Source organism: Erythrolamprus reginae, chromosome 9, assembly GCF_031021105.1.
Source record: "Erythrolamprus reginae isolate rEryReg1 chromosome 9, rEryReg1.hap1, whole genome shotgun sequence".
NCBI classification, from domain to species: Eukaryota; Metazoa; Chordata; class Lepidosauria; order Squamata; family Dipsadidae; genus Erythrolamprus; species Erythrolamprus reginae.
This window is the reverse complement of record NC_091958.1, coordinates 25,095,212-25,110,059: the sequence shown is the minus strand read 5'-3', so window position 1 is coordinate 25,110,059 and position 14,848 is coordinate 25,095,212. Positions and strand designations below refer to the sequence as shown.

The window sequence follows — 14,848 nt, the reverse complement described above, 5'->3', positions numbered from 1 at the left end:
AAACTGAACTCCTTAGCACAGAGTAGAATGTCTAAACTCCCAGCCCGCAGACTGGATGAGTCATGTGCTGGCTATGCCCACTGGCAGTTGGAACAGAGGTTTTTTTTTTCAGGCGGTGGGAGGAGTAGAATGTCTAACTTATTAGCATCAGAGTGTGTTAATAATAATATAAGAAACAACAAATGATCTGATGGTCAGATCAAAAAATTGTCATTTCGAAAAATCCTTTTTAGCGCCTAAGCTCTTAAGAAGCCAAGAGGAACAGACTCAAGCTCAACCCGGATAAGACGGAGTGGCTGTGGGTTTTGCCTCCCAAGGACAATTCCATCTGTCCGTCCATTACCCTGGGGGGTGGATTATTGACCCCCTCAGAGAGGGTCCGCAACTTGGGCGTCCTCCTCGATCCACAGCTCACATTAGAACAACACCTTTCAGCTGTGGCGAGGGGGGCGTTTGCCCAGGTTCGCCTGGTGCACCAGTTGCGGCCCTATCTGGACCGGGACTCATTGCTCACAGTCACTCATGCCCTCATCACCTCGAGGTTCGACTACTGTAATGCTCTCTACATGGGGCTACCTTTGAAAAGTGTTCGGAAACTTCAGATCGTGCAAAATGCAGCTGCGAGAGCAGTCATGGGCCTAGCTAGGTATGCCCATGTTTCACCATCACTCCGCAGTCTGCATTGGCTGCCAATCAATTTCCGGTCAGAATTCAAAGTGTTGGTTATGACCTTTAAAGCCCTTCATGGCATCGGACCAGAATATCTCCGAGACCGCCTCCTGCCGCACGAATCCCAGCGACCGATTAGGTCCCACAGAGTGGGCCTTCTCCGGGTCCCGTCAACTAAACAATGTCGGTTGGCGGGCCCCAGGGGAAGAGCCTTCTCTGTGGCGGCACCGGCCCTCTGGAACCAACTCCCCCCGGAGATTAGAACTGCCCCTACTCTTCCTGCCTTCCGTAAACTCCTTAAAACCCACCTTTGCCGTCAGGCATGGGGGAACTGAAACATCTCCCCCTGGGCACGTTTAATTTATGCATGGTATGTCTGTGTGTGTGTCTGTTAGCATTTGGGGTTTTTAAATATTTAAATATTTTAAATTTGTCTGATTGCTTATGATTTGTTTCTACATGTTGTGAGCCGCCCCGAGCAGGGCCGCCGATAGACGGGTATTACTGGGAGGGGCGTACCGGGCCCGGGAAAATTGAATAATGGCGGGGGCCCGGCGCTTCTCCTGCTGAGCCCAGTCCTCTCCCGGTGGCTTTCAGCTCCTCCCGTCCTCCAGTCCCAGAGTAAAGCGTGTGGCGAAGGTAGGAGCCCCTTCGGGGTGGCGGTTGCAACTTGCGCTTGTGTTAAATTTTGTTTCTTTCCTAAGCAGCCTTCTGTGTAAAAAAATCCATTTGGGAACGAGTCGTTCCCAAATGGATTTTTTTACACAGAAGGCTGCTTAGGAAAGAAACAAAATTTAACACAAGCGCAAGTTGTAGGCTTCGCACGCATGCGCCAGCATCCCCCAAAAGGCCCCCCCGCGCATCCTTTTCCAAGGGCGCGCACGAAGCCGCGGGCCCCCCCGCGCCTCTAGCCCCCTCGCGCCGCCGTGGCTACTCGCCGCTGCCCTCGCCCGCCCGTCTGCTCCGCCTCTCTTCCCTGCAAGCATTCTCACAGCGGGGGCCACCGCGCTCTCTCCATCTCCCTGCTAGCCTGCCCGGAGCATTCAAAGTAAGAGCGAAGGTTTTTCTTACTTTGAATTTTCCGGGTTGGGCTGGCAGCAGGAAATGGGGAGAGCGCGCGTCAGCCCGCGCGCCCGACATTCTAGGCGCCGTCCCGGTGCGACGCCCCAGAGACCCCTGACCCCGGTTTCCTGGATTCCTGGTGGCGGCGACCGAGCCCTGAGGCGTCAGGGGCCCGGCCAAATTTAAAAATGGGGGGGGGGGGTTGCCAGCCCCCTGGGCCCTGGCGCCCGCAGTAATTTGTGCCCAGTGAGCACAGGCGCAGTACCGGCCCTCTCTTGCCGGCCGCCTGCCTAACCAACGGGAGCGGGACTCATTTGCAAGAAAAAGGCACGCCCAGGACTCGAAGCTCCGACGGAGCCTTTGGCAGCGCGATCCTCCCGGAATAAAGTAAAGTGCGTGGCGAAGGTCGGAGCCCCTGCCGGCGTTGGGGAACGAGGCTTGGGCGGCCGGGTGCTCGCCTCATCCGGGCCCGGTCCGGCAGAGTAGTTTGCTTTTGCACCCCGTCTCGAGCTCCGTTGGTGCCAACCCGGCCCTCCCCACTTCAGAGAGAGGGGGGAGAAAGAGAGAGAGAGAGAAAGGGATAGAAAGAAAGGGAGAGAGAGAGAGAGAGATAAAAAGAGAAAGAGAGAGGGAGGGAGAGAAAGATATAGAAAAAGATAAAGAGAGAGGGGGGGAGAGAGAGAAAGGGAGATAAAAAGAGGGGGGGAAAGAGAGAAAGAGAGATAAAAAGAGGAAGAGAGAGGGAGGGAGAGAAAGAGATAGAAAGAGACAGAGGGGGAGAGAAAGAGAGAGAGAAAGGGAGAAAGAAAGAAAGAAAGAGAGAGAGAGAGAGAGAGAGAGGGAGGGAGAGAAAGAGAAAAAGAGAGAAAGGGAGACAAAAAGAGAAAAAAGAGAGAGAGATAAAAAGAGGAAGAGAGGGAGGGAGAGAAAGAGGTAGAAAGAGACAAAGAGAGAGGGGGAGAGAAAGATAGAGAGAAAAAGAGAGAGAGAGATAAAAAGAGAAAGAGAGAGGGAGGGAGAGAAAGAGATAGAAAGAGACAAAGAGAGAGGGGGAGAGAAAGAGAGAGAGAAAAAGAGAGAAAGGAAGATAAAAAGAGAAGAGAGAGAGAGATAAAGAGGAAGAGGGAGGGAGAGATAGAAAGAGACAAAGAGAGAGGGGGAGAGAAAGAGAAAAGAGAGAGAGAGAGATAAAAAGAGAAAGAGAGAGGGAGGGAGAGAAAGAGATAGAAAGAGACAGAGAGAGAGGGAGAGAAAGAGAGAGAGAAAAAGAGATAAAGGGAGATAAAAAGAGGGAGAGAAAGAGAGAGGGAGAGAAAGAGAGAGAAAGAGAAAGAAAGAGAGAAGGGGAGAGAGGGAGAGAAAGAGATAGATAAAGTGAAAGAGAGAGGGTGGGAGAGAGATAGAAAGAAAGAGAGGGGGAGAGACAAAAGAGAGAGATATAAAGAGAAAGAGAGAGAAAGGGAGACAAAAAGAGAAAGAGAGGGAGAGAAAGAGATAAAAAGAGAAAGAGAAAAAGAGAAAGGGAGAGAAAAAGAGAGAAAGAGAGAAAAAGAGAGAGAGAGAGAGAAAAGCAGGTGGGGGAGCACACCTATTTTGCCAGCCCTCGGATGGGCCATAGGGATCTGGTGTATGTGGAGGGAGGGGTCCCCAGCTTCTGTTCTGCAGAGGGGGAGCCAAAGCCCCCGCATGGGTTATGCAGAGTGCCAGTGTTTGGGGCAAGGTGGGGGGTGGGGGTCTTCCTTAACCCCCATTTCTTTGGTGGGGCTAAGAGGCCTGCCTAGCAGGGCTGGTGTGTTGCTGAAGGTCTTGTCGAGGGAGACCAGTGGAGCCCCCCCCCTGGCTCCCATCCCCAGGGAAGGGCGTTCTGGCATCACTACCACTGGGGAGGGAGGGAGGGAGGAAAAGAAAGAGAATAGAAAAAAGGAAAGAAAGAAAAAGAAAAAAGAAAGAGAAAGAAAGAAAGAGGAAGGAAGGGGATGGGGCAGGAGGGAGGAAAGAAGGAAGGAAGGAAAATAAAAAAAGAGAGAAAAAAGAAAGAAAAAGAGAAGGAAGGAAGGAAGAAGGGAGGGGGGCCCCAGACACTTAGGCTGTATGGGGCCCCAAAATTCCTGATGGCGGCCCTGGCCCCGAGTCTTCGGAGAGGGGCGGCATACAAATCTAAGTAATAAATAAATAAACACCCGTGCCAAGTTTCAAGTTTGTAGGCTTTATGGTTCTGAAGATTTAGTGAGTGGTACTTTGCTTTTATATTTAAAACATTTGCATACCTTCCTCTTATTGTACTGAACTTTTAATGGCTTTCAAAGCCATTCTGGAATTCTACAAAGGTCGGAGCTGTGCAAGTATCAGGACGGGCTTCATTTGGGGGAGGTGAGGGGGTTGCAGCGAGAAAGTAGATTTAAGATCTCAATAGTGCCAATAAAAAAGATTTTTTGTAGCTTGGGGTTGAAATGAGGGGTCCTTCTGATGCTTTGGAAAAGGCAAGACAAGTAGCAACAGAAAGAAACTAATCCAGGAGAGAAGCAACCAAGAATTAAGGAGAAATTTCCTGACAGTGAGAACAATAAACCAGTGGAACAAATGTTGCCTTCGTTATGGGTGCTCCAGTACTGGACAGCCACTTGTTTAAGGAGGGTCTCCTGCTTGAGCAAAGAATTGGGTTAGGAGACCTCCAAGGTCCCTTCCAACCCTGTTACTCTGTTATTGGTCATTAAATGAATCATCACATGGCCAGACCTGATTTTACCATTTTTACCGTGGTGGTGAAGCAAATAACATGGTTGTTAACCACATTGCTTAGCATCTGAAATTCTGGTCCCAATTATGGTGGTAAGTCGATGAGTGCTTGTACGTGAAGCCTCATGCTCACTATCTGTAAACAAATTCATAAAAAGCGTATATCTCTGGCGATAATCTATTAATCATATCTAAATTGCCATGGTGGCTTTTTCAGTTGGTAAGAACATGCAGTCTGTGATTATCTTGGCCATGCCTTGACACCACCCTTCTAAGATTGAAAGGGCAGGTCCTCTCTCCTGATAACGCTCTCAGTAGCTTCAAAGCTCAGTTCAAGGTGAAAGCCAAAGCCAAAGATGCAATCTCTCCCAAGGCCAAAGCGAGGCTGCCAAACTGAAAGAGAAGGAGACTCCTTAATAGGGAAAACAACTTTTTCAGCAAAGGCAGAGACAGGACTCCGTGAGCTGTAGGGATATTCTGTGAAAGGGGAAAAACAGCAATAACAAAGAACGGCCCAGTCTTATTCTTGTGGGGGGTTTAGATCAAAGGGGACGGGGCAATCCCAACACTAGATAAGAGCTGCTGATGGTACATATTCCCATTGTCAACGAGGATGCTGCCGTGTACAGGGAAAGAGCACTTGATCTGGAGCTCTGTTATCGGCTGCAGAGGCCTTCAGGAAAGCCTTGCCAGCTGCAAAAGAAATGGGACGAGGGGTGCAAGGCTTGGTTGCAACTGTCCAAAGCTGAAGAAGTTCCTGAAGGCCTCTGACAGCAAAAAAAGAGGCTGGAGCTGGGCACACAAGTGAACTTCCGGTTGGCCTGTTTTCGCCACCCCCAGGCTTCAGGAGGCTTTCCTGAATCCTGGGGAGAGTGAAAATGGCTGAAAAGAAGGTCAAAAATCAGCTGGCCAGCACACATATGCGCACTGGAGCTGATATAAGGCAAGGCCTTACATGCCCTCAGATATGGCTCTGTGTCTCATCTGTGGCACACATGCCATAGATTTGCTATCATGGCCTTATACTATTCTGGGCAAATGGCTGCTTAATCTCTTCTTTAAAATCTCCAGAGTTGGAGCACCCACAGTTTTGTGGAAGCAAGCCATTCCACCAATTTAGTTGTTTTTGCTGTCAGGAAATTTCTCCTTAGTTCTATGTTGCTTTTCTCCTTGATTAGTTTCCATCCATTGTTTTTTGTCCTGCCCTAAGGTGATTTAGAGGTGGCCCCTCTTCTTTGTGGCAGCCCTTATACTATTTTCTGTATTTAATCTTAGGATGGATATATGTTTATCCCAGGCATGTTTAAATTCAGTTACTGTGGATTTATCTACCACGTCTGCTGGAAGTTTGTTCCAAGGATCTACTACTCTTTCAGTAAAATAATATTTTCTCATGTTGCTTTTGATCTTTCCCCCAACTAACTTCAGATTGTGTCCCCTTGTTCTTGTGTTCACTTTCCTATTAAAAAGTTCTTTATGCTTTAGCCTCCAGTCCCCTAATCATCTTTGTTGTTCTTCTCTGCACTCTTTCTAGAGTCTCAATATCCTTTTTGCATTGTGGCAACCAAAACCAAATGCAGTATTCCAAGTGTAGCCTTACCAAGGCGTTATAAAGTGGTATTAACACTTCATGTGATCTTGATTCTATCCCTCTATTTATGCAGCCTAGAATTGTGTTGCCTTTTTTTACAGCTGTTGCACACTGCTGGCTCCTATTTAAATGGTTGTCCACTAGGACTCCAAGATCTTTCTCTCAGTTACTACTGTTGAGCGAGGTACCACATATACTGTACCTGTGCATTTGGCTTTTCTTGCCTAAATGTAGAACCTGACATTTCCCCCCCTAGATTGAATTTTGTTTTTAAAATGAAATTAATTATTAAAATTTGGTTTTAAAAACCAAACTTGATTGGGAAACAGTATAAAATTCCATAGAAAGGTAGAGTTAAGTATATGACAACTGGCCAATCCTTCCCAGGAAACAATTCATGGAAATCCTGACCATGCTTACTCTCGGTGTACTTTAGCGAGCGAAAGACTTTCCTTTGTGGCGTAACCCGTTTGATATTGGGATGGTCTTCAAGGGTCTCCACTCCAACTTTCTGATGCTCATCGATCTGGATCACTTCAAAGTCACTGGGGTAATCGCTGGCTGGGTTGTTGCGGGGTACAATCCTCCAGTTTTCTATCTCGCTGCTCTTCAGCGCTCTTGAAATAAATTTGCTTCTCGCTTGGGCTGAAAAGTAGCCGTTGAACGCCACAATATATTCTGCAAAGGGACCCATTAGAAAAATACACATTAGAAAAGGCAAAGGAAACCATACAATTATATAGAGGTCTAAAACCTTTTACTGGAACAAGTTCAGGAAGGGATAGTATATCAATTCCTCTAAGGCAGTGTTTCCCAACCTTGGCAACTTGAAGATATCTGGACTTCAACTCCCAGAATTCCCCAGCCAGGAAATGCTGGCTGGGGAATTCTGGGAGTTGAAGTCCAGATATCTTCAAGTTGCCAAGGTTGGGAAACACTGCTCTAAGGAGACAATGAAGTTGCCAAGATACGAGGCCCCTGACATATAACGTTTTATGACAGATGCTCAGGCCTTTCTCAGCAGGGATCCAATATTCCCCAGGATTAGAAAGCCAGAAAAATAATTGCTGTAGTCCATGACTCATCTAGGGAAAGAGTTTTCATACACCACACAGAACCTGTGGCAAAGTACTGTATTTTTTGGAGTATATGATGGACCTTTTCCCCACCTAAAAGAGGCTGAAAATTGGGTGCGTCTTGTACACCGAATATAGCTTTTTCTAAGCTTTGTTTTCCAGCCCTAACCAGATGCTAACAATCTTCTTGGCTTGCAGGATTTTTCCATTGCTACTCTGAAGATTTTTTTCCAGCCCTAAGTTTGTGCTTTGTTTTCATTGCTGCTCACTTCGAAGATTTTTTCAGCCCTAATCAGGGGATAAAACAATGTACTGAAGCTAACCAAACTAAGGACGATAACCAGATGAATATCTCGTAGGCAGATTTTTTCCCCCTTATTGTCCTCCCCCAAAACTAAGGTGCCCTTATACTCTGAAAAATGCAGTAGTTAATGATGAGCTAGACTTAGCCAAGATAAGAGTCTCCAAGGCCAGTTGTGTTATTTGGACTTCTGAGGACAACAATCCTACAAGTGTCTTTCCCAGCAATAAAAATATACTACAAATAAATTAATCAGCTCTTTGCTGCCAGGATAAAAGTCTCTCTGCGCAACCGCCTTCTTCTGCACAAGCCAGGCCAGGTCAGACCTTTTCCTATCAAGGGAGTCCTTGACATACAACCACAATTGAGCCCAATGTTTCCGTTGCTAAGCAAGGCAATTGTTAAGTCAGCTTTGCCCCATTTGATGATTTTTCTTGTCATGGTTGCTAAGTGAATCACTGCAGTTGTTAACTGGTAAAGTTTAGAATAGAATGGAATGGAACAGAATAGAGAATAGAATAGAATAGAAAATAGAATAGAATTAGAATAGAACAGAGAAAGATTAGAATGTAATAGAAAATAGAACAGAACAAAGTAGAAAAAGAATAGAATAGAAAATAGAATTAGAATAGAACAAAGTAGAGAAAGAATAGAACAGAATAGAATAAAAATAGAAATAATAGAAATAGAAATATAGAAATAGAAATAGAATACAGAAAGAATGGAATGAAACAGGAATAGGAACATGACAGAAATATAGACAGTTTATTTGGCCAAGTATGATTAGACATATAAAGAATTTGTCTCCAGTGCAGAAACTCTGAGTGTACTGTATATGCAAAACAGCAGAGTAATGGTGATGACATGACCCCGGGACATAAAGCATGCCAGTTATCAAGCTCCCAAATTTGATTGCATGACCATGGGAATACTAGAACAGTCATAAGTGTGAGAACTGGTCATAAGCCACTATTTTCAGGGCTATTGTAACTTTGCAATAAATACTGGTAGTCCCAAAATTTCTGTTGTCAAGTGAGACATTTGTTAAGTAAGTTTTGTCGTAAAATGGGACAAAACTCACTTAACAAATGTCTCACTTGGCAACAGAAATTTTGGGAGTACTGGTATTTAGAATTCTTGCCGCAGTGGTTAAGTGAATCCCTGCAGTTGTTGGTTAGTAGCACAGTTGTTAAGTCAATCTGGCTTCCCCATTGCCTTTGCTTATCAGAAAGTGGCAAAAAGTGGCCACATGATCCTAGGACACTGATATAGCCATAAACATGAATCAGTTGCCAAGTGTTCAAATTTTGGTCACATGACCATGAGGAGAGCAATACACATATGTATACCTCAGAGGTAGGTCTTCAAACTTGGCAACTTTAAGACTTTGTAAACTTCAACTCCCAGAATTCTCCAGTCAACTATACTGGCTGGAGAATTCTGAGAGTTGAAGTCCACAAGTCTTAAAGTTGCTAAGCGTGGGGATTCTGGATGGATTTCTGGATGGATGGATGGATGGACGGACGGACGGACGGACAGACACAGACAGACAGACAGACAGACAGACACAGACAGACAGACAGACAGACAGACAGACAGAGACAGATAGATATACATCAGAAGTCTTCGAACCTGGCAACTTTAAGACTTGTGGACTACAACTCCAAGAATTCTCCAGCTGGCAGGAGAATTCTGGGAGTTGAAGTCCACAAGTCTTAAAGTTGCCAAATGTAGGGACTCTGGATGGATGGACAGACAGACAGACAGACATAAACAGACACACACACGTAGATTTTCATGGGTATAGATAGGTATGCAAGTATAGGCATATTTGGGTCTTTTCCCATGTAAGGTTGATAGACTCCTGGCGATGTTCACCTGAGCACAAAGCCAAAGACAGCAGCCTGAAGATGACGAGTGGGACCTCGTCGAAACTTTGCTATCAACCTTACTTGGGAAAAGACCCAAATATCCCTAGATATACATACATACATACATACATACATACATACATACATACATACATAGGTAAATGTGCTGCAAAGAACTGATTACCGTGTTCCACAACAGTTGAAGAGAACTCCACCTTCAAGGTCAGGTGAGAGCAGTCGGGACATAAATGACTTTCGTGAGAAGAATTCCCCAGCCTGGTGCCCAGGTGCTGTTTGCCGCAGAGTAAGATTGCCGTTAGAAACAACCAGGTGTTTGCAAGCCGCATGGTCAGGAAAGAAGGTGGTTTCATTTCCAGATTTCCATGGATTCAATTCACACAGTGATCCTCCATGAACCAGTTCTTTCTTTCTCTCTCCCCCACACCCCCACCCCACCCCGGCCTCTTGATTTCAGGGAAAGCTGCTCCTTTAAGTGCTCTTTAAGTTGATGGCATTAAAAGTTTTGTCCGAACCAAGCAAAAGTCTCGTCTGCATAGTCTTTCCTGATGAAGCCTAATCTGCAGGCTCATTTCTTTCTCCGTTTTTTCTCCATTTTTCATGACGGGTTCCGGTCACTCGGGATTCAACAGATCGGCCCTGGGCTCCATTTCAGAGAAGACCGAGTGGAAACGAAGCCAAAATTTAAGGGTTAAGGGTCACCGTTCATATTCTTTTCAGATGCAACCTGTAAAAATAAACATTATGTGAAGTTAAATATTGGTGAATATATTGACGTACCTGGGCTGCAGTGCTGTTTTAGGCACTCCAGTTCAAATGTAGAAGAAGGCCACTGGGGAGAATAACAGCAAAAACAGATTGTGTCTGTCTCACACTTTTAAAAAAATCCACAACCGTTGCAGGCCAACTACAAGGCCAAACCGGGTTATTTTGGTGAAGTGGAGAAAAGCACCCGGGTAAAAACCAGGGAACTAAGAATTACCATATTTTTCAGAGTGGAAAAGGCACCAGAGTATAAGAGGCACCTTAGTTTGGGGAGAGGAAAATAGGAGGGGGGGGTGTCTACGTACAGGGTGTTCATCTGACTAGCTTCTTTAATCTGGTCAGCTTCCGCACATCATTTTATCCCCTGGTTAGGACTGGAAAAACCTACTTCGGAGGGAGAAGGAAGCCGGGAAGATCGTTAGCACTTTGTTAGGGCTGAGGGGGAAAAGCTTCAAAAAAGCTACATTCAGAGTATAAGACGCACCCAAATTTTCAGCCTTTTTAGGAAGGAAAAAGGTGCATCTTATACTCCGAAAAATACAGTGTTGGTTTTTTTTAAGTGTCATTGTAACTTCAAAACAGTTACCGAACATATGTCTAAATTGAGGATTACCTGTATGGAACCCACTGCAACCTGCTTTTTCACCCGAATGAAATAAGCAACACTACAGGAATCAGATCAGGATATTCTAATCTGAAAAGAGCTTTGCATATTTATATTTACCTTGGAAAGGTGAATCAGAAACTACCTCGCAGCTATTTACACAGTGCCCACATAGACCTTGCCAGTAAAATATGCAACTTAGCAGGATGGACCAAAGGTAAGGTCAAAAATAGGTTCACTAACAAGGATAAGTTGCAGGAAATAAAAGCGGTAAACAATAGCCAACAAGCCAAATCTACAGTCCAGCGTACTATCTAAAAAAAAGAGTAGGAATAAAAACAAAAAAGCCAGAATTTAAGACATCCACATCCACCTGACCCACTGGAGAGGGGAAGGAATGTTTGGGTCCCTTAAGGAGGTACAAGGGTTATCCAGAAAGTAAGGTTACAAGGCACGTGACTCTCGTGGGAAATGTTCATGGGGGAAGTTGATATTAAGTCAATGGAAGAGAATGAGCAGTGCCAGTGGTCAGTAGATCTTGACTGGCATTGTGGTGAAGGTTAGAGATGAGCGTCCTCATTCCCTTTCCCTCCAAGTGCGAAGTGCACACTGTAATAGGCTAATAATAATTAATAATAATAATAATTTATTAGATTTGTATGCCGCCCCTTTCCGAGGACTCGGAGTGGCTCACAACAAGCAAAACATCATATACAAATCCAACATTAAAACAGTTTTAAAAACCCCTATTAAAAAACAATCATACAACCCAAGCAAACCATACATAAAGCGAAACAGCTAAGGGTATACTAATTTCTACCTGAATGCTACCTGAATGCTGAGGGCATGAATGCTGCTGCGATGGGTGCCCAAGATTTTCTCAGTGATTGCTGAGTTTTGAATATTTTGATTGAAGGAGAATGAATATGGCACCACTACATTGATTGACGTTTGCTCTCTGGAGTAGGATGATAAGCCGAAGTTTCATCTCCTGTCACTATACAGTTGAGAAAAGCCTCGTCTTCAATCTCGAAATGGTCAAGAAATTCTCGGGTGGCAGTGACTGTGTCGATTTTGTGCACTGTAGGCACCCATCTATTTGTGCGCTGTAGGCACCCATTTATAAGCACTGCAGGCACCCATCACAGCAACGTTCATGCCCTTAGTATCCAGGTAGGAATGAGGATGTTCATCTCTAACCTTTATGTTTTATGTATATTAATTGGATTGATTAGAATTTTAAGGATTGTTTTTTTTTAATGTATATTTATTGGATTGATCTACTATCTCTACTTAAGAACTTAATTTGTTCCGTGACCAGGTTCTTAAGTAGAAACATTCTTAAGTAGCAGCAATTTTTCCCATAGGAATCAATGTAAAAGTAAATAATGCGTACAAACCCATTAGGAAAGAAATAAAAGCTTGGAATTTGGGTGGGAGGAGGAGGACAGTTGCTGTCGAAGGAAGAAGGTGAGGTGATAGCCTCCTTTTGCAGCGTGAGGGAGTCACCACAACGAAGTGGTTTACTCCCTCTCCAAGCTCCCAGAGAAAGGAAAACGCTCCGTTCACTCTGGGCTGCCAAAGCCTCCTTAAGCACCACCGAAAGGCTCCTCTGGCAGCCCAGAAAAGCCTGAGATGGCTGGGGTTAAAGGGGGAATGGCAGGAAACTGTCCAGGCCCTCGCGCCGCTCTCAAATTTCCTGGGAAATTTTCCTGGGCTCGGGTTCTTAAGTAGAGGCAAAAAAAATCTTGAGCACCCGGTTCTTATCTAGAAAAGTTCTTAAGTAGAGGCGTTGTTAAGTAGAGGTACCACTGTATTAAACAACTAAGAGCCATCACATATCCTCGACTTACTTGCTTGCTCCATGTTGAACCGTACACTATGCATTCCATTTACTCCTTCCTATGGTTTATTTCCATCACAATCGAACGTCAACTCCTTATTCACCCAAAAGATACTGTAACTAATGTCGGTTCACTTTATGATATGCTTTCTCTAAATTATCAAATCTGCAGCGAGCTTTGCTTCTCACCGACTTGCAAAAAGATAGCAATCTGATCTGCTGGTTATTCCCGGCCAACGTAAAGGTATGCTGCAAATATTTTTACTTCTCACATCCTTCCAGTCTAAATTTGGTTAAACATTTTTCTTAATACATTTGACAAGTGGATTCCCTGAACTTCAGGTTTGTTATCATTTCTTTTGTACAACCAGAACAATAATGGCATTCTTCAGTCATCAGGTACAGCTTCACATACACACATAAAATAGTTTACTTACAAAGTGGTTATGCAACTTGCATTACATATTTTGTAAGTAAACTATGCTTCTATTTTAACTTTCTTCTGTTTTCACTATCTTTACTTGCACCTTACAACTTACAACATTCTCACTGCATCCTTTTTTCATAACTTTTCTCTTGAACATTAATATTAATAGCATTTGTTTCAACTCTACGGTTTAAAATAATTCTATTACTCCCACAATTTTTCTAAAAATATTTAGCATTCTTAGTTCTGTATTACTTCAAATCATTTAATCAATTTTATTTATTCTCCAAGAAACTCTTTTATTTAGCATTCCTCAGCTATTGCCCAAACAAATTTTTATTTCCATCAAAATCACCGTTCGTTTTCCCTGTTTTTTAATCTTACCTGCTTGTCTGATCTGACTACTTCTTTTTCTCTTTGTACACATCATGTGTTTCACTTCTGCTGCAATCATTTCACTTCAGCTTTGCACCAAGCACTTTTTTTTGCATATTCCCATTAGCATAACTCCACACATAACTCTGCAATATAATACTTTTTATTCCTCCTAGTAGCTTTCATATCTCTTCCTTTAAACCATGCACATCATTCGTTCTTTTTATCTCCTGAGAGTTTTCAGAGGGGTCATATATTTTAACACCTTTTCTAATTTATTTACTGAAATCAAGCAATATATGAATAAACAATGAAAGTTCTCATTACATTTCAAATAATAGAAACTAACCAAACTTCATTCAAAATGAAGCAACAGCACACAGGATTGCAATTAAAAATCTAAAATGTTAATACATACCAGAGAGACTATGGTAAAAGAGCACACTGACAATCAAACGGGCATATAAATCCAATTAATAAATAATAAAAAAATATTTTTTTTTTAAAAAAAATTAATGTACCAAGAGCAGCCCTGCTTTATAACGTAGTGCAGGGTTGGTGAACCTTTTCAGCACCAAGTGCAGAAATGGGGGGGGGGAGAGCACCGTCTGGTGCGCATGCGCACGCTGGAAAGATGAACTTCAGATTTCTGATGTCTTTTTCTTCTGGTTTCTGCCAGGCATGAACATGCAAAGACCAGCTGGCCGGTGCGCATGCACATATCAGAAACCAGAAGATCGTCTTCCCAGTGCACACATGTGCACCAGGTGGCTGCTCTTCCATTTTCCAGTACTCCTGCACTTATGAAGGCCAACTAGCCAGCACGACAGAACCCCGAAGAGCAGCAGGCGACAGCTCATATGCCCAGAAAGATGGCTCTACATGCCATTTCTGGCACATGTGCCATAGGTTTGCCATCACGGACTTAGCGAGTTGTATGAACCAAGCTTTGGGTTGTCTAGTGAAGAAAAGGACCAGGAGAGACATCATAGCAATGTTCCAATATTGGGAGTCTGCCACAAAGAGGAAGGGGTCAAACTATTTTCCAAGGCACCCAAAGGCCAGACAAGGAATAATGGATGGAAACGGAACAAAGAGAGATTCAACCTGGAAATAAGGAGGAATTTTCTGATACCGAGCGCAATCAACCGATGGAACAGAAGTTGCCTTCAGAAGTTGGGAGCTTCATCACTAGAAGCTTTCAAGAAGAGACTGGGCTGCCTTCTGTCCAAAATGGTGTAGTGCAGAGGGTTGGACTAGATGACCTACAAGTTCTCTTCCAACTCTGTTCATCTAAATCTAAAATTTCTTGTGGTTTATAAATTATAAAGGCCATGTCTTAGCATGTTGTTATGTGAATACTACATTTGTTTATCTACACTGTCAGAATCACAATCAGATTTTAAAAACTACATTTTTCCTCACCCCTGAAGGTTTTCTCATTTTCACATTATAGGCAGAAGAAAATCTGTTAATATCGCAAAGAACATGAAATACGCGTATGTGTGTG

At 43.9% G+C, this 14,848-nt stretch overlaps 1 protein-coding gene across 2 annotated transcripts in view; it reads right to left on the bottom strand.

Moving 5' to 3' along the window:
* MBTPS1 (membrane bound transcription factor peptidase, site 1) overlaps positions 1-14,848 on the bottom strand; it is a 71,352-nt gene that overhangs the window by 52,058 nt on the left and 4,446 nt on the right. For both annotated transcript variants that reach the window (XM_070760544.1, XM_070760545.1), the window contains exons 2-3: positions 9,491-10,051; positions 6,479-6,736 (exon numbers count right to left, since the gene is read on the bottom strand). In XM_070760544.1, the coding sequence (XP_070616645.1) occupies positions 6,479-6,736; positions 9,491-9,677 (445 nt within the window). In that variant the 5' untranslated portion in view covers positions 9,678-10,051. The remainder of the gene's footprint in view (positions 1-6,478; positions 6,737-9,490; positions 10,052-14,848) is intronic.